The sequence below is a fragment of the Heterodontus francisci genome, chromosome 1 (genome assembly GCF_036365525.1).
Source record: "Heterodontus francisci isolate sHetFra1 chromosome 1, sHetFra1.hap1, whole genome shotgun sequence".
NCBI classification, from domain to species: domain Eukaryota; kingdom Metazoa; phylum Chordata; class Chondrichthyes; order Heterodontiformes; family Heterodontidae; genus Heterodontus; species Heterodontus francisci.
In genome coordinates this window covers 82,253,214-82,277,199 of record NC_090371.1, presented here as the reverse complement: position 1 = coordinate 82,277,199, position 23,986 = coordinate 82,253,214, and the positions used below count along the sequence as shown (strand labels likewise).

Genomic DNA, 23,986 nt, shown 5'->3' with positions numbered 1-23,986 from the left:
TTAAGAATTCCGCCCCCCCCACCCCCCCCCCACTTAAGCCTTTTGCACTGAGACTATCCCAGTTGATGTTAGGGAAGTTGAAATCCCCTACTATTATTACCCGATTATTTTTACACCTCTCTGAGATTTGCCTCCATATCTGTCCCTCTATCTCTCCCTGACTGTTTGGAGGCCTGTAGTACACTCCCAGCCAAGTGATTGCCCCCTTTTTGTTTTTAAGTTCTACCCATACGGCCTCATTTGAGGAACCTTCTAAGATATTATCCCTCCTTACTGCAGTAATTGACTGCTTGATCAACAGTGTAATACCACCTCCTCTTTTATCCCCTCCCCTGTCACGCCTGAAGATTCTATACCCTGGAATATTGAGCTGCCAGTCCTGCCCTTCCCTCAAACATGTCTCTGTAATAGCAATTAAATCATAATCCAATGTTCCCTCAATTCATCTGCCTTACTAGTAAGACTCCTTGCATTAAAATAGATGCAATCCAGCCTTACATTTTTCACTTGTGCCTTAACAGGTCTATATTTGCTCTGCCTTCCAGACTGACTCTGTTTCTCTCCTATATTTGACTGGGAATCACCCCTTACTGTACCTCCACTCTGTATACCATCCCCCTGCCAAATTAGTTTAAGCCTCCTATTCCTATACTCACTAGCACGTGGCACCGGGAGCAATCCAGAGATTACAACCTTTGAGGTCCTGCTTTTTAATCTACTACCTAGCTCCCTAAATTCTTGTTGCAGGACATCATCCCTCTTTCTACCTATGTCGTTGGTACCAATGTGTACCACAACCTCTGACTGTTCACCTTCAGAATGTCCTGCTGTTCACTACTGGGGGCCTCTCCGTGGATCACACCTGCCTGTTGATATTGCCTCTAGTGCATACCAATCCTCACGTGCAGTGTAGGATAAGCCATACCTATTTCCATGTGATAAATAAAGTTGAACCCTTCATGTATTCGAAGGTTCCTAACAGGGCAGGGATTTGTGGTGACGGGTACATCAGCTGCTTTCCTAGATCAACTATGTGGTGCTCCATGACATCCTTGACCCTAGCACCAGGGAAGGCATATGGAATACTTGCTTTTATTAGCCAAGACTTAGAAGATAGGAGCAGGGAGGTTATGATGGAGCTGTATAAAATGCTAGTTAGGCCACAGCTGGAGTACTGTTCACAGTTCTGGGCACCACACTATAGGAAGGATGTGATTGCACTGGAGAGGGTGCAGAGGAGATTCACCAGGATATTGCCTGGGCTGGAGCATTTCAGCTATGAAGAGAGACTGAAAAGGCTAGGGTTGTTTTCCTTAGAGCAGAGAAGGCTGAGGGTGGACATGATTGAGGTATACAAAATTATGAGGGGCATTGATAGGTTAGATAGGAAGAAACTTTTTCCCTTAGTGAAGGGGTCAATAACCAGGGGGCATAGATTTAAGGTGAGGGGCAGGAGGTATAGAGGGGATTTGAGGAAATTTTTTTCACTCAGAGGTTGGAATCTGGAACGCACTGCCTGAAGAGGTGGTAGAGGCAGGAACCCTCACAACATTTAAGAAGTATTTAGATGAGCACTTGAAACGCCATAGCATACAAGGCTACGGGCCAAGTGCTGGAAAATGGGACTAGAATAGTTAGGTGCTCGATGGCCGGCATAGAGATGATGGGCCGAAGAGCCTGTTTCTGTGCTGTATAACTCTATGACTCTAATGGCGAGCTCCCCTTGGCGGCTGCTGTTCACTACTGGGGGCCTCTCCGTGGATCACACCTGCCTGTTGATATTGCCTCGAGCGCATACCAATCCTCACGTGCAGTGTAAGATAAGCCATACCTATTTACATGTGATAAATAAAGTTGAACCCTTCATGTATTCGAAGGTTCCTAACAGGGCAGGGATTTGTGGTGACGGGTACATCAGCTGCTTTCCTAGATCAACTATGTGGTGTGCCATGGCATTGCCCATTGTGGCCAATGATCACAGTGGCACAGCATGACCACATCAAGATCCTACCAGCTGAATTGATTGCCCCCACCATCCATACAACCTTAATGCTCCTGCCCTTTCTGGCACCCTCCCCACACACAGGTTGCCTCGTGTGCTATTGCTCCCTCACAAACACGAACAAACACAGAGCGCACACTGTTAACGGAGCGATGGTACTCAGTACCTCCCTTCATGCCAGCAGAGCTTTCCCACCAGTAATCCCAGACCCCACTCTGAATGCAGAGTAAGACCCGTTTAATGCCCCCTTCGCTCCTCCCTTTAAGAATGCAGAGTGAGACCCCTGTAATGACCCCCTCGCTCCTCCCTTTAAGAATGCAGAGTGAGACCCCTTTAATGACCCTCTCGCTCCTCCCTTTAAGAATGCAGAGTGAGACCCCTCTAATGCCCCCGTCCCTCCTCCCTTTAGGTATGCAGGGTGAGACCCCTGAAAAGAAACTTACCTTCTCCCGCTAAACCTTCTGCCTCTGTGGACCCGCCGGCTTTTCCAATTGTGAGCGGGACAGCATGTGACGGCCACCCGTTCATCGAAAAATCAGGAAGTGTCAATGGAGAGGCGGAGGGCTGCGTAATCAGCAAAGGTAAGTACCGTTTGCCATATGCCAGCTGTGGTGCCGCCGTGTGGCCGGGGGGGTGGGGCCGCACCAAGGTCCCCTGCCGCCGGTAATATGCGGCGGGCCTTTCTCGAAGTTGCGGGTTGAGGTGGGCATCTCCCCGCAGCATTTTACCGGCCCCCGCATTGCATCCCACGCGTCGAGGGACTGGTAAAATTCAGCCCGACTTATTTTCATAGATATGGCCATCTCTATGTCTGCGAAGTGTAACTTCAAATGCTGTTGGCAGTAGAAACATGATTGATACAAAATGAGATCAAGAAGGAGACTATGATGGCCACATTGCACAGACTCTGAATTGTTTATTTCAGTCAAACATTACTGGAGAAATATAAGAGTAATGCTATTCAAGTTGGACAGTGAAAGAAACCTAATTTCTACAGTTCCAAAACACACTTCTGTCCGATAAAAAAAACCACAATACAGTAACAGTAGTTATAATGTACTTAATCTTTTAATTAAACAAAAAAAAACTGGCAGTTTGTGAAGACTACCACACATTTGAAAGATCTGCTGTAACTATTCCATTGCATGTCATAGCTTACCTGCATGGCATCTGCAACAGACTTTCATCATTTTCAATGTTTGTGTATTATCATGCCCCAAATTGCATGAAATCCTCTTCCCATTCAATCTATTATGAGGTGTTAACAATCTTGTTGAACCTCAGGGAAGCAATGAATCCACTGGTAATAAAGGGTCATTTAAAGTCATTGAATAATTATTACCCCGACAAGAAATAATTGTTTTTCCACCAAACCACTGAGTCAGGGAAAACTAGTTATTTCTTGTCAGATTCTTCACATGGCCCTCTTTGAGTTACCTCAAATATGTAATCTCTGAAATAACAGATGTGAAAATGTGTCAGCACACCAGACATACGTTGGATCATTGGTAAATCTGTAACAAGCCAGTCTTGACAAAGAGGATATGTGGCTCCATAATCAGACTATGGATACTGCCCTTATCGGTCTGAGAATATCCAAATTCGCACTGACATGCTCAGACTCCATATTATTTTTAAAATTGGGTTGTGAACATTTGAACAGTTGGACACTTTGGTCAGTATGCCACCACATTGGAGCAAAATCAGCAATCATCCTACTCGAAGATGAAGCCATTCGGGGCTCCATTGAGTCATCTTAAAGCATTGCTGCAATGGCTTTCCATTCCCTGGGAATCTAAGATTCATCCTCAATGTTGAGGACTACCCTGCAATAGTTGGGCCCTCCCAAATTTTTGCATATAATTATTTATAAAGAGATAAACAGAAAAAGATAGTCATCTTGCAGCTACATAATCATGCATGCTTATAAGCGTACCTTTAGTAATGCACTCGCAGCGTGGAGCAGACATTACTGTCATGTTATTGCTCTTTTATTATGATTTTTTGTCTTTGCACATAATGTTTATGCCTTGCACAAAATTGCTACAGCATGGAGATTGTTTTTCCATGTACACAATTTAGTCATTTTAAATTATCACTTCAGATTGTAATACAGCTAACTACAACCGATCACATATTAATTTTACACTCTATTAATATTTTATTTTCCTGTATTATTTCTCTTGTTGAAATTAAAGACTTTTCTTTCATTTATTTCTCCAACGTTTTGTTTTCCGACTCCAAGTCAGTCTTTAAATCTATTTGTGATGCAAAGTCATTCCTGTTCACCATCTTCCTTTTAATTGCAACACTTTCCAAAATGTTCTGTCTCAATGTGTTGCATCAATGGAATTAATATATTATCAGGGGCGATTCTTTGTGCCAGTTGCTACTGTATATTTAATTAAATTTTGCTATGTCATTGCAAATATTATAGTGGGCACCAGTGTGCAATGAAGGCATGCAGCTCCACACAGATCAGAATGCTGCATACATTCCTTTCAATTAAAGTATTCCAAACTGGTCAAAAAGTCAGCTTTCATTGTACTAATTCTATTGCAATATTGGAAAGTAATCTCAGGATTGCTACCAGTGCCACGTGATAGTCAGAGTAGAAATGAAAGAATAGTCAGGATGAATGCGTGGCTTGAGAGATGGTGCAGGAAGGAGGGGTTCAGATTTTTGGGACATTGGGACCGGTTCTGGGGGAGGTGGGACTATTACAAATTGGATGGTCCACACCTGGGCCGGACTGGAACCAATGTCCTTGGGGGTGCTTTTGCTAACGCTGTTGGGGAGGGTTTAAACTAATGTGGCAGGGGGATGGGAACCAAATGAGGAGGTCAGTGGACAGTAAGGAGGTAGTAATGAAAGCCTGCAAGGAACTAGATAATGAAGTCAGCGTGACTAAGGGGAAGAGTAGGCAGGGAGCAGATGATGAACGCAAAGGGACTGGTGGTCTGAGCTGCATTTGTTTTAATGCAAGAAGTGTAGTAGGTAAGGCAGATGAACTTAGGGCTTGGATTAGTACCTGGGAGTATGATGTTATTGCTATTACTGAGACTTGGTTGAGGGAAGGGCATGATTGGCAACTAAATATCCCAGGATATCGATGCTTCAGGCGGGATAGAGAGGGAGGTAAAAGGGGTGGAGGAGTTGCATTACTGGTCAAAGAGGATATCACAGCTGTGCTGAAGGAGGACACTATGGAGGACTCGAGCAGTGAGGCAATATGGGCAGAACTCAGAAATAGGAAGGGTGCAGTAACAATGTTGGGGCTGTACTACAGGCCTCCCAACAGCGAGCGTGAGCTAGAGGTACAAATATGTAAACAGATTATGGAAAGATGTAGGAGCAACAGGGTGGTGGTGATAGGAGATTTTAATTTTCCCAACATTGACTGGGATTCACTTAGTGTTAGAGGTCTAGATGGAGCAGAATTTGTCAGGAGCATCCAGGAGGGTTTTCTAGAGCAGTATGCAAATAGTCCAACTCGACCTGGTGTTGGGGAATGAGCCCGGCCAGGTGGTTGAAGTTTCAGTAGGGGACTACTTTGGGAATAGTGATCACAATTCCGTAAGCTTTAAAATACTCATGGACAAAGACGAGAGTGGTCCCAAAGGAAGAGTGCTAAATTGGGGGAAGGCCAACTATACCAAAATTCGGCAGGAGCTGGGGAAGGTAGATTGGGAGCAGCTGTTTGAAGGTAAATCCACATTTGATATGTGGGAGGTTTTTAAAGAGAGGTTGATTAGCGTGCAGGAGAGACATGTTCCTGTGAAAATGAGGGATAGAAATGGCAAGATTAGGGAACCATGGATGACAGGTGAAATTGTGAGACTAGCTAAGAGGTAAAAGGAAGCATACATAAGGTCTAGGTGGCTGAAGAAAGACGAAGCTTTGAAAGAATATCGGGAATGTAGGACCAATCTGAAACGAGGAATTAAGCGGGCTAAAAGGGGTCATGAAATATCTTTAGCAAACAGGGTTAAGGAAAATCCCAAAGCCTTTTATTCAGATATAAGGAGCAAGAGGGTAACTAGAGAAAGGATTGGCCCACTCAAGGACAAAGGAGGAAAGTTATGCGTGGAGTCAGAGAAAATGGGTGAGATTCTAAACGAGTACTTTGCATCGGTATTCACCGAGGAGAGGGACAAGAAGGATGTTGAGGTTAGGGACAGATGTTTGATTACTCTAGGTCAAGTCGGCATAAGGATGGAGGAAGTGTTGGGTATTCTAAAAGGCATTAAGGTGGACAAGTCCCCAGGTCTGGATGGGATCTATCCCAGGTTACTGTGGGAAGCGAGAGAGGAAATAGCTGGGGCCTTAACAGATATCTTTGCAGCATCCTTAAACACGGGTGAGGTCCCGGAGGACTGGAGAATTGCTAATGTTGTCCCCTTGTTTAAGAAGGGTAGCAGGGATAATCCAGGTAATTATAGACCGGTGAGCCTGACGTCAGTGGTAGGGAAGCTGCTGGAGAAGTTACTGAGGGATAGGATCTATTCCCATTTGGAAGAAAATGGGCTTATCAGTGATAGGCAACATGGTTTTGTGCAGGGAAGGTCATGTCTTACCAACTTAATAGAATTCTTTGAGGAAGTGACAAAGTTGATTGATGAGGGAAGGGCTGTAGATGTCATATACATGGACTTCAGTAAGGCGTTTGATAAGGTTCCCCATGGTAGGCTGATGGAGAAAGTGAAGGCGCATGGGGTCCAAGGGGTACTAGCTAGATGGATAAAGAGCTGGCTGGGCAACAGGAGACAGAGAGTAGCAGTGGAAGGGAGTTTCTCAAAATGGAGACGTGTGACCAGTGGTGTTCCACAGGGATCCGTGCTGGGACCACTGTTGTTTGTGATATACATAAATGATTTGGAGGAAAGTATAGGTGGTCTGATTAGCAAGTTTGCAGACGACACTAAGATTGGTGGAGTAGCAGATCGTGAAGGGGACTATCAGAGAATGCAGCAGAATATAGATAGACTGGAGAGTTGGGCAGAGAAATGGCAGATGGAGTTCAATCAGGGCAAATGCGATTTGATGCATTTTGGAAGATCCAATTCAAGAGTGAACTATACAGTAAATGGAAAAGTCCTGGGGAAAATTGATGTACAGAGAAATTTGGGTGTTCAGGTCCATTGTTCCCTGAAGGTGGCAACACAGGTCAATAGAGTGGTCAAGAAGGCATACGGCATGCTTTCCTTCATAGGACGGGGTATTGAGTACAAGAGTTGGCAGGTCATGTTACAGTTGTATAGGACTTTGGTTCGGCCACATTTGGAATACTGCGTGCAGTTCTGGTCGCCATATTACCAAAAGGATGTGGATGCTTTGGAGAGGGTGCAGAGGAGGTTCACCAGGATGTTGCCTGGTATGGAGGGCACTAGCTATGAAGAGAGGTTGAGTAGATTAGGATTATTTTCATTAGAAAGACGGAGGTTGAGGGGGGACCTGATTGAGGTGTACAAAATCATGAGAGGTAGAGACAGGTTGGATAGCAAGAAGCTTTTTCCCAGAGTGAGGGATTCAATTACTAGGGGTCACGAGAACAAAGTGAGAGGGGAAAAGTTTAGGGGGGATATGCGTGGAAAGTTCCTTACGCAGAGGGTGGTGGGTGCCTGGAACGCGTTGCCAGCGGAGGTGGTAGACGCGGGCACGATAGCGTCTTTTAAGATGTATCTAGACAGATACATGAATGGGCATGAAGTAAAGAGATACAGACCCTTAGAAAATAGGCGTCATGTTTAGATAGAGGATCTGGATCGGCGCAGGCTTGGAGGGCCGAAGGGCCTGTTCCTGTGCTGTAATTTTCTTTGTTCTTTGTTCTAAATGTGGATTTGTTTGTGAATTATAACCCCATTTGACTGCACCACACATCTATTTTGAAAATGCAGCATGTCAGAAATTGATTTTGCTTCACACTCCCATTATGCAATTGGTATAACCTTCAGATTGTTGGCAGCTATAGAAAGGTCCTGGCTTACTGTTAGGAAATGGATGTTCTTCGAAGTTTATAAGTTATTCCACAAGATAATAGGGTTCAAGGGCATTTGTTGGCTTTCATAGGAATTAAGCATGCAATGATAACTATCATTACCAGTAATTACACATATGCAATGATAATCATTACTAATAATAATTACACATGTACTCAGTGTTGTACTTAAGATGAGATGAATTACCAAAGAGTTCACATAATACAGTTTTTGAGGAGATTGATTGGCCAAGCCTTGTTGACATATCTATTCAAATGCCCCTCTTTACATACCTTTGTTTGACTTTGGCTACCAGAGAATCTGCATTCTATCAAACGATTACTTCAACCTGTTTTCCAATTAATGAATTTCAGGTATAACAAGAAGGCCTCCCATACACCTTATCAAGGCTTTATCTTGAGTCACACTCACTAATTTTATGGATTTATGGCTGGGATGCCTTTTCAAGGTGAGGGTTAACAGAGCCAATTGTGACCTTTCCTTATCAGGACAAAACATTGACTGGAATCCCATTTACGAACTGAACATTGCCAACAGAAACTCACTTAAAGTTAAGGTTAATATAAAGCATTTAACTCGGCTCTTAAATCTAAACAAAGACAAGCTGGCTAAGTGGAATGGGAAACTACATTAAAGGATATAATAGACAAGCAAAAGCTAGCGTTTAAAGAATTTATACATAATTTGCAACAAATAACATTCCTTTAAGGAATAAAAGCCGAACAGAAAAAGTATTCCAACTGTGTCTAACAAGAGGAATTAAAGATAGTATTATATCAAAGGAAAAGGGTTATGATGTTGCCAAAAAGAGTATTAAGCCTGAAGACTGGGAAGAATTTAAAATTCAGCACAGGAGGACCAAGATTTTGATAAGGAAAGAGAAAACAAAAATGAGTACACTAGCAAGAGATGTAAAAACAGATTGTAAACATTTTATTGGTATGTGAATAGGAAGAGATTTGTGAAAGTAACTGTGGGCCCATTTGACACAGAGATAGGTGAAATTATAATGGAGAATAAGGAATTAGCAGGGACATTAAATAAATTCTTTGTCTTTTCAATAGAAGACACAAAAAGCATTCTGGAATAGGGAAAAAACAATTATCTAACGAGAATGAGAAACTTTAAAAAATCAATATAAGTAAAGGTATACTACTAGAGAAATTAATGGGACTAATCCCATGGACCTGATGACATGCATCCCAGAGTTTTAAAGAGATAGCTGTACAGATAGTGGATGCATTGGTTTTGACCTGCCAGAATTCCTTAGATTGCAGAACTGTTCTCAAGGGTTTGTAGGTAGTAAATTTAGCCCCACTATTTAAGATAAGAGGAAGAGAGAGGTGGGTATGGAGGCGTGGGGGGCAAGCCAAATGACAGAGCGCACCATTGCGAATGCTGCCTGCGCCCCCTGCCATTTTGTCTGTGGTGGGGAAGGCTGAGGATGGCCCTCCCACCACAGGCCAATTGAGGCCACTAAGTGGGCAATTAGTGGCCACTTAAGGGTCTCTTCCTGCCTCCTCTTCAATTTTGTGGAAGGCAGAGGGGCCCGCCGTCATGAGGAGAGGCCACTAGGTAACGTCTGGCAGCCTCCTAGTGGGGTCGGGAGGTCTCTCCTTTGGGGGAAATCCAGAGCCCCCAGAGGCACCCCCAGCAGTGATTGCCACCGCCCACCACCCCGAGAAGAAACCCCACCCCCCCCCCCCCCCCCCCCCCGCAACCCTAAGCAACACCCACACCCCATTGCCAGGGCCTGTCTGACTGGCCCCTGTGACCCCCAACCCCACTCACTGTGCCAGGGTGCTTTCCAGTTTTCAGTGCCTCAGGGCCTCCTGCAGTACCATCAGTCACTACTGCTCGGAGTGGCATGCAAATAATGCAGAGCTGCTGGCCTTTTGATTGGCCAACAGCTCAGGGGGCAGGAGCTCATTCCTTAAAGGGACTATGTCCACAATGGTAAGTAGTTAATTGGCTTCAGTGGTCTGACAGAGGACTGAGGCATGGTCTGTCTCTGCCTTCTGGCCTGCCGCCAGGATCCCCGTTCCCAGAATAAAATGCAACCATTGTGTTTGACAAATCTTTTCGTGGTTTTTGAAAATGTAACCAGCAAGATGGATAAGGGGGAACCAGTGGATGTAGTGTATTTGGATTTTCAAAAGCATTAAGTAAGGTGCCACACAAGAGGTTCTTACACAAAATTACAATTTATGGGATTGGTGGTGGTGGTGGGGGGGGAGGGCAGTAATATATTAGCATGGATTGAGGATTAGTTAATGGCCAGAAAACAGAGAGCAGGAATAAAAGGGATGTTTTTTAGTAGGCAAACTGTAACTAATGGGGTATCACAAGGATCAATTCTAGGGCTTCAGCTATTTACAACCTATATTAATTAATTAGATGAGGGAATTGTGTGTAACGTATCCAAGTTTGCTGATGATACAAACTTAGATGGGAAAGTAAATGGTGAGGAGGCTGCAAGGAGGCTGCAGAGGGATATAGACAGGTTGGGGGAGTGGGCAAAAACATGGCCAATGGAACACTATATGGTAAAGTGTCAAGTTATCCAATTTGGTGGGAAAAATAAACAAAAAATAACTTTTCTGAATGATGAGAGACTAGGAAATGTTTGCATTCATTAGAGGGATCTGGGTGTCCTTGTACAGAAAATTACAGAACGTCAACTTGCAGGTACAACAGGCAATTAGGAAGGCAAATGTATGTAAGTTTTTGTTACAAATGGATTAGATTATAAGAGTAAATAAGTCTTACTACAACAATGCAGGGCATTGGTGGAAGGGCATACTTGCTTGAGAGGGAGTGCAATGAAAGCTCATTCGACTGGTTCCTGGGCTGAGGGGATTGTTGGATGAAGACAGATTGATTAGATCAGGCCTATATTCACTGGAGTTTAGAAGAATGAGAGGTGATCGAATTGAAATGCATAAAATTCTTAGGGGGCTTAACAGGGTAGATGCTGAGAAAATGTTTCCCCTTGCTGGTGAATCTAGAATGCAGAGTCACAGTCTGAAATAAATCCCATTTAGGACTAAGGTGAGGTGAAATTTCTTCACTCAGAGGTTTGGGAATCTTTGGAATTGTCTACCGAGAGAACTGCGGATGCTCAGTCATTGAGTACATTCAAGATGGTGGTTGATGGATTTTTGGGTACTAAAGGAATTAAGGGATATCCAGTCCTACTCAGGCCCCCTCCCCCAACTCTTTTTCCGGTACATTGATGACTGTATCGGTGCCGTTTCCTGCTCCCGCCCCGAACTGGAAAACTTTATCAACTTTGCTTCCAATTTCCACCCTTCTCTCACCTTTACATGGTCCATCTCTGGCACTTCCCTTCCCTTCCTCGACTTCTCTGTCTCCATCTCTGGGGATAGGTTGTCTACTAATATCCATTATAAGCCCACCGACTCCCACAGCTACCTCGACTACACTTCTTCACACCCTACCTCCTGTAAGGACTCCATTCCATTCTTCCAGTTTCACCGTCTCCGATGCATCTGCTCTGATGATGCTACCTTCCATGACGGTACTTCTGATATGACCTCCCTTTTCCTCAACCGAGGATTTCCCCCCACTGTGGTTGACAGGGCCCTCAACCGTGTCCGACCCATTCCCCGCACCTCTACCCTCACCCCTTCCCCTCCCTCCCAGAACCGTGACAGGGTTCCCCTTGTCCTCACTTTTCACCCCATCAGCCTCCATATCCAAAGGATCATCCTCCGCCATTTCCGCCACCTCCAGCGTGATGCCACTACCAGTCGCATCTTCCCCTCCCTTCCCCTGTCAGCATTCCGAAGGGATCGTTCTGTCCGCGACATCCTGGTCCACACCTCCATTACCCCCACCACCTCGTCCCTGTCCCATGGCACCTTCCCCTGCAATCGCAGGAGGTGTAATACCTGCCCATTTACCTCCTCTCTCCTCACTATCCCAGGCCCCAAACACTCCTTTCAGGTGAAGCAGCAATTTACTTGTACTTCTTTCAATGTAGTATACTGTATTCGCTGCTCACAGTGTGGTCTCCTCTACATTGGGGAGACCAAGCGCAGACTGGGTGACCGCTTTGCAGAACATCTCCGCTCAGTCCGCAAGCAGGACCCTGAGCTTCCGGTTGCTTGCCATTTCAACACTCCCCCCTGCTCTCATGCTCACATCTCTGTCCTGGGATTGCTGCAGTGTTCCAGTGAACATCAACGCAAGCTCGAGGAACAGCATCTCATCTACCGATTAGGCACACTACAGCCTGCCGGCCTGAACATTGAGTTCAATAATTTCAGAGCACGACAGCCCCCTATTTTACTTTCATTTTTAGTTATTTTTTCTTCCTTTTTTTTACATTCTTTTTTACATTTTTTACAATCATTTTTTTGCATTTATTTCATTTCATCTTAGTTTGTTCAGTTTGCTTCCCCACTGTTTTTTTTTTCAGGTTTGCATTTGCTGCTGTTCAATATTCAGTGTATTAACACCTAATCTGTACTAATGCTTTGTCTTTCAACACACCATTAACATATTGTTTGCCTTTGCTCCGTGACGTGGCCTGGTCCAATCTAGACCTCCTTTGTTATCTCTTGCCCCACCCCCCACCTCACTTGCTTATAACCTGTGACTTTTCTAATATTTGTCAGTTCCGAAGAAGGGTCACTGACCCGAAACGTTAACTCTGCTTCTCTTTTCACAGGTGCTGTCAGACCTGCTGAGTGGTTCCAGCATTTCTTGTTTTTATTTCAGATTTCCAGCATCTGCAGTATTTTGCTTTTATTTAAGGGATATAGGGATCGTATAGGAAAATGGAGTTGAAGTAGAAAATCAGCCATTATCTTGTTGAATTGCGCAGAAGGCTAGAAGGGGCAAATGGCCTACTCCAGCTTCTATTTCTAACGCACCATCAATGATTTGAATTGCTATATTTATAACAACCTAATTTTTTTTTATTGTTCTTCAACTTTCTAGGTTATTCTGGAGTTTGGGATTAATCTATTACTGTCCATTGACTTTACACTTGGACGTGACGTGATGCGCCTTTGTGATTACATTGCTGAGGCATTATCGGGCTATGCATTATCGTCGATTCCAGGGAGATTCCACTTGTAATGTCATCTTTATTGCATTTTGAGATCATTTGAGAATTAACCGGAACATACATTGACATCTGACCTTTTCTAGAAACTGAAGCGTTCAGTGACATATACATTTATTCTGTTTATTTGCAATCTTAATTCAAAATAATTTATGACACCGATTTTAATTCAGAATGTTATTGCTTGAACTGCACTTTATTACTTTGTTTCCGTAAAACGAAATATAAGAATAGCTGGAAACTAGAGATTGTGTTAACTCTGATAAAGCATGTGAAATATTTAAAGATCTGTAAGAGGGAAACATACTGCAGTACTGTGAAGTAAGATGTGCGTAATAGAGAGCTCGGTTTGCGGCCGCTGACTAAATGAAATATCGCAGCGCCAATGGAATATCTGACTCATTGCAAGTCTTGAATCCCTTTATCCAGCAGATGGTGTGTGTCCGCCTTCTCTCCAAGCAAGTGTCAATAATTAATGTCCACCCCAGTTTCCCGATCAATCGCAACATTCTGGATTATGCGAGCATGGAACGGGAAAGGGGTGGGATAGGAGGTTATGTCCGTTTCGGACAGTCGTTAATGTACAGATCGATTGATCGTGTTAATTTCCAAAATAAAACTTTAACAGTAAAAAGGACTAGAATCAGATGCCACTCTTTTGCATCGTTCTTCTGAAATGCTTCCATGCGGTTGCATTATTGTGCTCGCAAAGCAAAAGTGCACCGAGAAGGTGAGGGAGAAGCCAGTCTATTTAGTGCAGAGAACATGCTTGCAGATCTAGTCCAGCAGACGTTGTTGACGGAGTGAGTCAGCCTCTCCCACCACCCCCACCCTCCCCTCTGGCGCTGTTCTCCCTGGCCAGGAGAAATTACACGACGCAAAAAACGTCCCTCCTATTCCTGTCCTCCGAGTTGATAGCATTCAGACTACAGCCGTTTAACATAACTGATGGTCGGAATTTAAATACCTCGGGGAGCAAAAGAGCTCAGCTCAGGCAAGGCTTCGTTAGAAAGACGTCATCCAGCCATCCACGTCTACAGTGTTTGCGACTCCTCAGACCTGCAGCAGCCTGAGCCTGGGGATTCAGCACCTCCTTGTACTGAATAATCTCCTCTCCACTTCACCGCCTCCTTTTATTTCGTGTCTGGTCTTTTCCCAGGATTTTTTGGTCGAGAGTGAAAGTAATAGACTGAGCCATAAGCCAGGGAGAGGAGGAAATCTGTGGGCTGCGTTTCGTGGAGAACTGGTGCCTTTCAGCACCGCGGACAGAGCACGGATCGCCATGGCTCCGATTGTGGTGAGCGGGGCAAGCTTTGGTAAGCACATCCCTCGGGTGGATCTTTAGTAATATCTTGGTCCAGATATACAGCTGCCACTTCTGTGTATGTGTTTACTGCTCTTTCCAGGACCGTGTTGCCACCTTTGGGTGTTTATGGTTCGATGGTGCTCACAGCATGTCTCCTGGCTCGGTAAAGCCAATCTAATCAATAGCACTTTGCCCATGAAACGTGGAAATGGTAAATAGTAATATTAATAACTGGCTAAGCATATTCTGTTCGCAACACCTATTCTCGATTCTTACACCTCACTTGTGTGTTTGGATTCCAAAGCTGCCGTTAGTCTAACCTTCACTTATATATTTACACCTTTAATTTCTCTGCCTCCCTCTCTCTCAAAGTTCTCTATTTGTTTCTCATTGCTCCCTTTCTCAATCGCCCGTTTACTTTTCCCGATCTTGCTTACTTTCAGTTTTCTCAATTTGTCTAAACGTTTTCTTTAAAAAAAAATCCACATCCGTATTTGTGTAATTTGCGTCTTGGCTAATGTAGGTATGAGAGGGGAGTACTAATAGGAGTCTAGCTTATCGCATTCCCACCGATTCGTCTTGTTAATTAGGCATAAACCAGAACTGGCGCTGTTTTTCAGTTCTAGTGACAGGACAATGTGGTGAGACGATGTTAATATCTAATACATTCTCTATAGATGCCTCAGGTACACGTTTTTGTATTTTTAATTCAAAAACTGCAAATCTCAATTTAGCCCTAAGGAACTATCTACAACCAATATTCTATACTAATCATACAATTTTGCAAATTTATTTCAAATGCTTCCTTGGACTGCAAATCGAAAAGCATAATTCAAATCCAGAATATTTGGCAGGTGCAATGTGCGACGGTCGCTTTAATAAGACTAAAATTGAAGTTTGTAAAATGTCCCTTTAGCTGTAATGGGATTCATAATCCTACTGAATATATTTGTTATTGTTTTCTAGATGATGTGCCGGCAGTTGTAGGGATAGTCAGTGCTTTTGGCCTGATATTTACAGTGTCCATGTTTGCATGGATCTGCTGTCAACGGAAATCGTCAAAAGCCAACAAAACCCCTCCATATAAATTCGTGCACATGCTGAAGGGAGTCGACATCTATCCCGAAAATCTAAGCAACAAGAAGAAATTCGGGGCAGATGAAAAATCGGACCATAAAGATAAGGACTCTTCAAAAGCCAAAATGCCAAAGAATTCCCTCCATTTGGACCTGGAGAGTCGCGATCAGAATGGAAATTTCACCAAAACTCACGCCAAAGTCCGCAGCTCCCCAGAAATCGAGAGCGTTCCCCCCAAGATGTTCTCAGAAGACGAGAAAGAGAGTATATCATCCGAGACTTCAATATCGGACAAGTCAACAGCACCAACTGAAGAACAAAATAATGAGCCCAAACTGGGATCCTTGATGTTCTCCTTAAAATACAACTTCGACAAGAAGGCGCTACTTGTGAACATTATAGAGGCTCACGGGCTGCCTGCCATGGACGAACAGTCAATGACTTCTGATCCTTATATTAAAATGTCGATCTTGCCTGACAAAAAGCATCGTGTGAAAACTCGCGTCCTCAGGAAAACCCTGGACCCAGCTTTTGACGAAACGTTCACGTTTTACGGTATCCCCTACACCCAGGTGCAAGACCTGTCTCTGCATTTTCTGGTGCTGAGTTTTGACCGTTTTTCAAGAGACGATGTCATTGGAGAGGTCCTGGTGCCAATGTCAGAAATCAATCTATCGGAAGGCAAAGTGCAGATGAACAGGGACATATCCAAGAGAAACTGTCGGGTAAATGTTTGAAACGTCTTCTTGTTGGGCGGGTGGAGGGCGGGGTGCGCTCTGTTGCTGCCCAGAATATAGAGAAGTGTGTTTTGCGGGGTTTATGGAAAAAAAAACTCACCAGTTATTTTTGGGGAAAGGGAAAGGTTAAACTAGCGCCAGAAGCAGATCTCTGGTGTGTTACAGACATGAAAAGTTTGAATTTTGAAAGGATTAATGTGGAAACTGAAACTAGGTGAGCTGCATAAACATAAAAAATCGTGTTAGTCTCTGATCAAGTGTCATTTTAGAAATGATTATGTATCTTATAGGTAGAAAACATACAACCTTTAGGTTTCTGATTTTTCATATTTCTGATTTTAATTTTAAAAGTACAGATATCAGCTGTACAGCCATTTCTTGCAGCCGAATATAATAGTTTCAAAAAAATCTTCTATTGGAAACATGGTCCACAATGAAGTGTTCAACTAGTGAATGTCCCAACACCCGAACTGAGGAATTTGGCATTGATCTTTACTTCATAACAAAGGCAAATCAAAAGCGAAAGCGGATAAGTACATTGTACTTCCAGCACACAAATAGGCTATTCGACTCAATTGGTCTTTGCCGGCATTTATCCGCCACGAGCCTCCGCCTACCTCACATCATCTAATCCTATATTTCATTGGCAGAATATGCCTGCCTCAAGTTTATCATTATTTCGATATACAGGCAGCTACCTTACCGGGGAGGGAGGCTACCTCCTGCATACTTTTCAATTAGAAAAACACAGCTGTTATATTACAGCATTTTAAGGTAAATTCAAACGGTATTACAATATACAGAATAATACTATTATACCACTGCCCCAACATATCTTGAATACAAATTGATTAGTTGTATGCAATAAAAAATTGATTACTGATAGACACAGCTTCAATTTTCTGGATGGAAATTTTATTCAAAGGAAGATTTATCAGTACTGAACGTTTAAAATATAGTCTATCGTTTCAATGATGGGTGACAAGACACATGTTGGATCATCTTTTTGTCTCCTGCAGTGATGGTGTCATCAGAAAGGGCAGTAGCAAGATCCATTGTGCAGTGATAACAGCATATTTCTGAAAGCCTATTCATATGTATTTTCCTTTGTGCATTCACAGAAATCAGTGGGTCGTGGTGAATTATTAGTGTCCCTTTGCTATCAATCCACCACCAACACCCTGACTGTTGTTGTACTTAAAGCCCGCCATCTGCCGAAAAATGATGTGTCTGGATTATCAGGTAATTATCCAAATAGGAGGAGCGGAACTAGTATAGGTGGAACAAAGCAAAATCACATTCGGATCAATCAGTCTACCTCTGTATCTATATACCAGTGTGCCTATCCCTCTATCATTATATCGATTTATTGTCTTCAATTAAATCAAAAGTTGCTCACTAAATATACATATATAATATTTTAAGGTTGTAATATTTGTACAACAATTTCCATTTGTGGGATGCAGAGCCTTATTATAATACAGTTTAATCATATTTTACTTGTTTATTCTGTCTGAAATAAGTAAGTTCAATTCAAATCAACTATGGATATAAAAATACAGAGTTTCAAATGAAAGGGTAGAAAGTGTAATTAGAAAACTTGAAAAACTGTTTTGTCTTCCTTTTTTTCCAGCTGCCGACCCTTACGTGAAAGTCAACCTGTATCATGATAAAAAACGAATGTCAAAGAAAAAGACCCATGTTAAGAAGTGCACCCTCAATCCAGTCTTCAATGAGCTGTTTGTCTTTGACATTCCATGTGAGGGGATTGAAAACATCAGCGTTGAGTTTCTGGTCATCGATTTTGATAGAATGATGAAGAATGAGATAATCGGGCATCTAGTGCTGGGAGCATCAGCAGAAGGGACAGTGGGAGAGCATTGGAAGGAGATTTGTGAGCACCCAAGGCGACAAATTGCTAAATGGCATTGCCTGAGTGATGGTTAGCAGCCAAACCAAGGGTTGGACCTTATTGTTTGATAGGGAAGGAACAAGCTGTGCATTAAGCAACCCAAAGCCTTTCTGAAGAATTTTCAATTTATACTAAATATACATAATTTGTACATCTGATTGTGGTATATATTGTGATCTGTGATGAAGTGGCGTTGTTCTCTTGTTTGCTAACAATTGTAGGAAATTCAAAGTAGCTATTAGAATGGGTAGGCAAAATAAAACTTTTAAATGTTTGAATGCATTTTGTGTGGCTGTTCAAGTTGGGGAATTTGTTTCTGAGGATTAAACTTTTAGGATGTGAGTTTAAAGGAAAAATTTATAATTCACTGAAAGGTTTTTCAATGGAAACCCATGACACTTTGAGTGAACTGACAATATTTGAAATAAAGCCATTCCAATGTTGATAGCTCAAGAAGCTGAATAAAATTTATGAACAGGTCATTTGTTGCCTTAACATTGATGTGTATTGGATGGGAGGGGCATAGTGGTGGCACAGTCAGTGTGATCCTTGCTTTTTAACTCTGGGTTCAAATCTAGGGTATATTGATTATGTGAAACTCTCCTCTATTGGCTAACGATAAACGTTCTACATAAAAGGAACTCAGTTTCCAGTCAACAAGGGCCCCAGGTACAATACTATTTCTAATTTGGCACAAATTGAAACTAAATTGTCAATGTTATTCAGAGAGGCAGTAGGAATAGCTGTGGGCAAAGAAAAACACCATATTGTGGCAATAGGAGATGCTTTCCTGAGATTGAGGTAGAGGTAGGGTAGAGGAAACTTTACTATGGATTTAACTGTGCTGTACCTGACCTAGAAATACTTGACACTGATGCGTCCTACCTAAATTTGTAAGTATCCCATTTCCAACATGAAAAGCCCATGACAAGCACAGAATTTATCAAAAATACATTTTAAACAAAATGAGAGCTGAGATATTCTAAGTGGATAGCAACATGAATAACAGCAAGTCATACTGAGAGAATTCATATTACAGTTACATCTATTTTAAAGTTATTTGTCAACATGTAGCTTCAGAGCTTTTAAATGTATTGGTATTTGCACATTCTAACATTTGTGGATGTCATATGTGTAAATATACATTTAAACTTCTTATCAACTTGAGAAGTAATTACATATTAAAACATTAATATAGTTTTATTGTGAAATCATTTTCTTCACTGACAATTTCATGATGAAAATAAAACAATGGTGACCTTGAGGGAAGATGCTAAAATGGGCAAATAAAAGCTAAAATTCACTTAAACTCTTAGTAGAAACTATTAAACATGCCTTTGCCAATGCTACATATTAATGTGAAATAAATAAGTACTTGATGACGAGACATGGGATATGGTTTATACCCCAAAAGTGGATAACAAAATGGCAGGAAAGGTAGTCAGTGCCATGGTCAAGATATAAATGCATCCAATTTCAGTTCATACATTTTATTTACATCATATATTAGTTAAATACTTAAAATAAAAAGTATGAATTTCAAATGGGAATTATATAGATTATGGAGTGGTTTCAATGACATCATGATGATTTTGTTTTCATAGTGGTGTCAGTTATGAATCATGAATAATCATCTTTGAGATAATGTCATTATGTGTCATGTAAATGAGATTTTAAGGATGGGGCAAATTTGATTTAAAAGGTAGGCTGCTGAGACAACAGAATAACCGTGTATGTTTTGCCTACCCTATCTTCTATAGCTTCAGGTTGAAAAATTTGCCATTAATACGAATTTATTTTTGCTCTATTCAGAAACCACATTATACAACTTGTGTAAGATATGTTGCAAATGCATTGCAAACCATGCATTTATAATGCATGTTTGCTTTAAACTAGACCTCAGTGACAGGTGTATGAGTGCTTGTAACATATTCAATGATTAAAAGTACTATTGATGCAACCCTAAAAGACACAGGAACAGATTGCGACATTAAAGTCATTAGTCACTATAAAATATACCAGACAGTGATTATAGCTTTGAGAATGCTATTTGATCTTGAATGTCAATGCATTTAGTGAATTGGATTTTTCTGTCACTGATCCTTATTGTTGCAGGAAAAAACATTGCTTAAAACATTAATGAGCACTCTACCATTATTGATCCATTCACTTTGGATCTTAATGGATCATATTTTGAGTTGCCATATAACAAATATTGCCATTTATGTTTACTATAGATGGTTTGCATCATATTTTTAGTTTAGTGTTTTATACTTTTGTGCTTATTTTAAAAAGGAAAGGGCTCGATATATTTTTAAGCTGCTTTTGAGCATGCACACTGCCAGAGACCAAATTCTTTATCTTTTAATGGACAGATCAAGCTAGGCTCACTTTGGGGATTTGGAGTGATCTGAGAGAGGATGACCTGAAGGGTAACATTACATACATTTTTTTAATATGAAAATCGGGAGAAATGTTAGATAAAATATACTTTTGTAGGCAAGGAGTAAGTGGTGATGAGTTTACAATGGTTCAAGTGGATATTTTAGCACAGGAGAATTTGTCTTGCAAGACTTAACTAGTGAGAACAAGTCAGACTGAGTCTGGGTCAATGCATAAAGAAATGTTAGCATATTCCAGCCATCTGGCATTATATCATGAAATGCTGAAAATCTAATGCTAGTGCACCAATTCATTACTCTGCAGCATGGGATTGAAACAGTCACCACATGGGAAAAGATAAGGCTGCCTGAAGAAACATTAGTAATCATGAGTTCTATTGGTGTTTGCGCAGCTTAAAGGATTCCTGTTACTGTTGTAGTTTCTCTACTTTCAAATTAATACATCAATTTAGAATGTAATAAAGCCACAGTATTAGTCTGTTCCTATTCCCCAAAAATAATGATTATCTATTTGTTGGTTGTCAAATAGGGTTAATTTTTTTTTACTTCAAATGTCACAGATTCATCAATAAACACACAACTGTGACAAATGTCTAATATATTCAAACAAAGTGTTATTTTCAGTAAATATATTAAGGAACGTCTGAACACAATATATTTTTACTTATGGGCCAAATCATATAATTACTTATGAACAACATTAGAGATATTTCTGCTTTGGATCTGATAACACATCTATTCTATATAAAAACCGTACAAACAACTTGTTTCAAATTGCCTTTATTTTTAAGAAGTACATAATTTATTTTTACCCCAGTCAATTAATACATTTTCATGTCATCACATATTCAGTTCACAACACTGTTCAAAGCATTGCAACTGCAGTTGTAATTTTTGTAAAAATAGTTTTTCTGAAAGATGTAACTGTGTGTGGTTTGAAATGTTGATGTGCTGCAAATTACATACTCAGAAACTCCAGTATTATGGTCACAGCAGTATATATAATTACACTGTGTAAATCTGTACACGTAATATGTTTTGTATGTTGCATTACAATGTGTTTACAATCAATTAAATAAAAGAATGCACACATTTGCATCATGTGGTAGTAATATAAATTACTGGAAATGATTGTATTTATTAACTTCTTTGTGCTGTTGATGTAAGAGTATGGTGCACAAATACTTTTTTTCAAAGAAAGATTTAAATAATAGAGGAAAATACCATTCTGCTATGGTCGTGTGCCCATGTGTTTTGTGTGTGTTAAACAAGAATAAAGCACTACATAAATTGATTATTTTTGCTTTAGAAATGTCATTGTACCATGGATATCAGATATTTTAGAACACAAAATTAAGACAAAATTCTGCTCAATTTATTTTGAATATCCAGCAGGTATTAAATATCCTGCTACCAAATGCACAAAACGTTTATACGTCGAATAGGATTTCTTCACAAGTGTGCATGAAAGTTAAATAAGATTAAGGAGTTTTTAAAAATTACACCTTAAAGAAATTTGTTTATAAACTTGAATACAAAATAGAGTGATTTTACCAGACTTATGCACAATCTTATAAAGATTTTAGGCATAGTTTTCAACTGTTGGAGGGAGTTTTTGACATCCAGTTGGGATCTAGACATTCGACTGGATTTGGTATAGGAGGTGGGCGGGGCTCCCGGCGCCGGGCCGAAAAGGCAAAGGGAACCCCGCCTCTGCATTTTTTCAGCCCTCCCCAGAGCGATCCTCTGGTCTTTTGCTGTCCAAATTTAAGGAGACGGGATCCCCGTCCCTTTAAAGTCTGAATAGGGATGGGGATCCTGCCCCCAGAGCTGCCAGCCAATGACAGAGCTGGCAGCTCAGGAGTATCGGCAGTACCACTAGGAGCAGTGGCCACTGCCAGTACTGCCGAGGCCTCGGACTCAGGCCCAGCGCTGGAACCCCAGAGAAGAGGTAGGTGAGGTGGGGTCACCAGGGCCAGTCTGGAAGGCCTCGGCGAGGGCTGGGGGTGGGTGTTCGGTCCAGGGGCAAGGGGGTCCAGGGGTACAGCTGTTCCCAGCGGGGTTCCTCTGTGGGCCACAGATTCCCCACCAAGGAGGGAAGCCTCCCCCCGCAAGCCAGCAGGGCGGGTGCCACGTTTCCCAAAATGTCCGCCGATGTTCCCCATTCCCCCCATCACTGGTAAGTGCCAAGAAGAGGCCCTTATTTGGCCTCTGGGCGGGAAGGTCAGCGGCGGCAGCCTATCCTGCCCCCGGGAGTATCAGGACTGGGAATCCTAGCACCGGGTTCTGTGGCAGGCAATTCTGCCCTGCTTCTCCAGCTTCCTCCCACCTCCCCACCCCTGCGACGAAACCCGCCATCAGGATGAGAACGGAATCCAGCCCAACATCTGGCCCACTTCCGTGTTTCACCCTGATGGCTTTGCAGGCAAGAGGGAACCCTTTTGGAATTGTTGGGTACATAAGAACATAAGAAATAGGAGCAGGAGCAGGAGTAGGCCATTCGACCCCTCAAGACTGCCCCACCATTCAATAAGATCATGGCTGATCTGCCCTAGACCTCAACTTCTCTTTCGTGCCAACTCCTCATAGCACTCAACTGCCTGAAATTTCAAACATCTATCTACATCTTTAAATACTTTCAGTGATCTAGTAAGCAATTGCCATATGAAAATAGGTCACTGACTGCTGTTTTAACCAACCATTCTGGCTTTAACAGCCAGCGGACCTATTTCCCAGGCTGTCAGCCACTCACCAGTGTCAATCAGGCAAAGGCACAGTGGGAAGTGCTTCTTTAATGAATCTAACAGGCTGGGAAGCCTTTGAACAGTGAAACTGAAGAGGTCCAGCCTTGCCCAGGTGTGAGGCTACTGCTCACAGCACTCTTTCACAGAGAGTGATTGCACTGCTTGACAGGTGATCACCAACTTCTTCAAAGTCACGTCACCTGTCTTGCACTTCACTCAGCTTGAGCTGCACTTTGCTGCTGTCAGCTTTCCCCAAGGCATGGGAGCAGCTTAAGCAGCTCCACCTTCCACCCCTGATGAGGAACAAGTGCAGCAACAACACCAACACTAACAGATCTAGGAGCAGCAGGAGCAACCACAGCATCAGCACCATTGGCCTTCTCCTCAGCCATATGATGTTCCACAGGACAGAAGAGATGGACACAGAGATTCAGCTCTAAGGAGGTGAAACTCCCCAGCACAGGGTCTGCAGGCAGAGGGTCAACTCTCTGGATAGGTGTGAGTACCAGTGTTTCAGGAGCTTAGGCTTTCAAAGAAGCCTTTAACTGACATCTGCTGCCATCTTGAACAATGATCTCTTTCCCAGTGGCCTAGGTAGGCAGGCATTAGCAGTCACCATCAAGGTGGCTGTCACTTGAGAGCGACACACTGCACGTCACCCACCCCCACAATCTCTCTGCCTCTCCCTGAACTTGTGTGCGCTCCTGTCCCA

At 42.3% G+C, this 23,986-nt stretch overlaps 1 protein-coding gene across 1 annotated transcript; it reads left to right on the top strand.

Annotated features, from left to right (window-relative positions):
* The first annotated feature begins 14,378 nt into the window (after positions 1-14,378).
* Positions 14,379-18,163, top strand: syt4 (synaptotagmin IV). Its single transcript, XM_068053417.1, has 4 exons — positions 14,379-14,412; positions 15,369-16,204; positions 17,338-17,458; positions 17,850-18,163. Exons 1-4 carry the CDS (start codon positions 14,379-14,381, stop codon positions 18,161-18,163), a joined length of 1,305 nt encoding a protein of 434 aa, XP_067909518.1.
* The last annotated feature ends 5,823 nt before the right edge of the window (positions 18,164-23,986 follow it).

Bases quoted from the DNA above. Each gene is read 5' to 3' on its own strand.
- syt4 (XM_068053417.1), top strand. From the start codon at position 14,379: ATGGCTCCGATTGTGGTGAGCGGGGCAAGCTTTG. The intron at 16,205-17,337 runs GTAAATGTTTGA...GTGCATTCACAG, and splicing joins TATCCAAGAGAAACTGTCGG to AAATCAGTGGGTCGTGGTGA. The intron at 17,459-17,849 runs GTAATTATCCAA...CTTTTTTTCCAG, and splicing joins TGATGTGTCTGGATTATCAG to CTGCCGACCCTTACGTGAAA.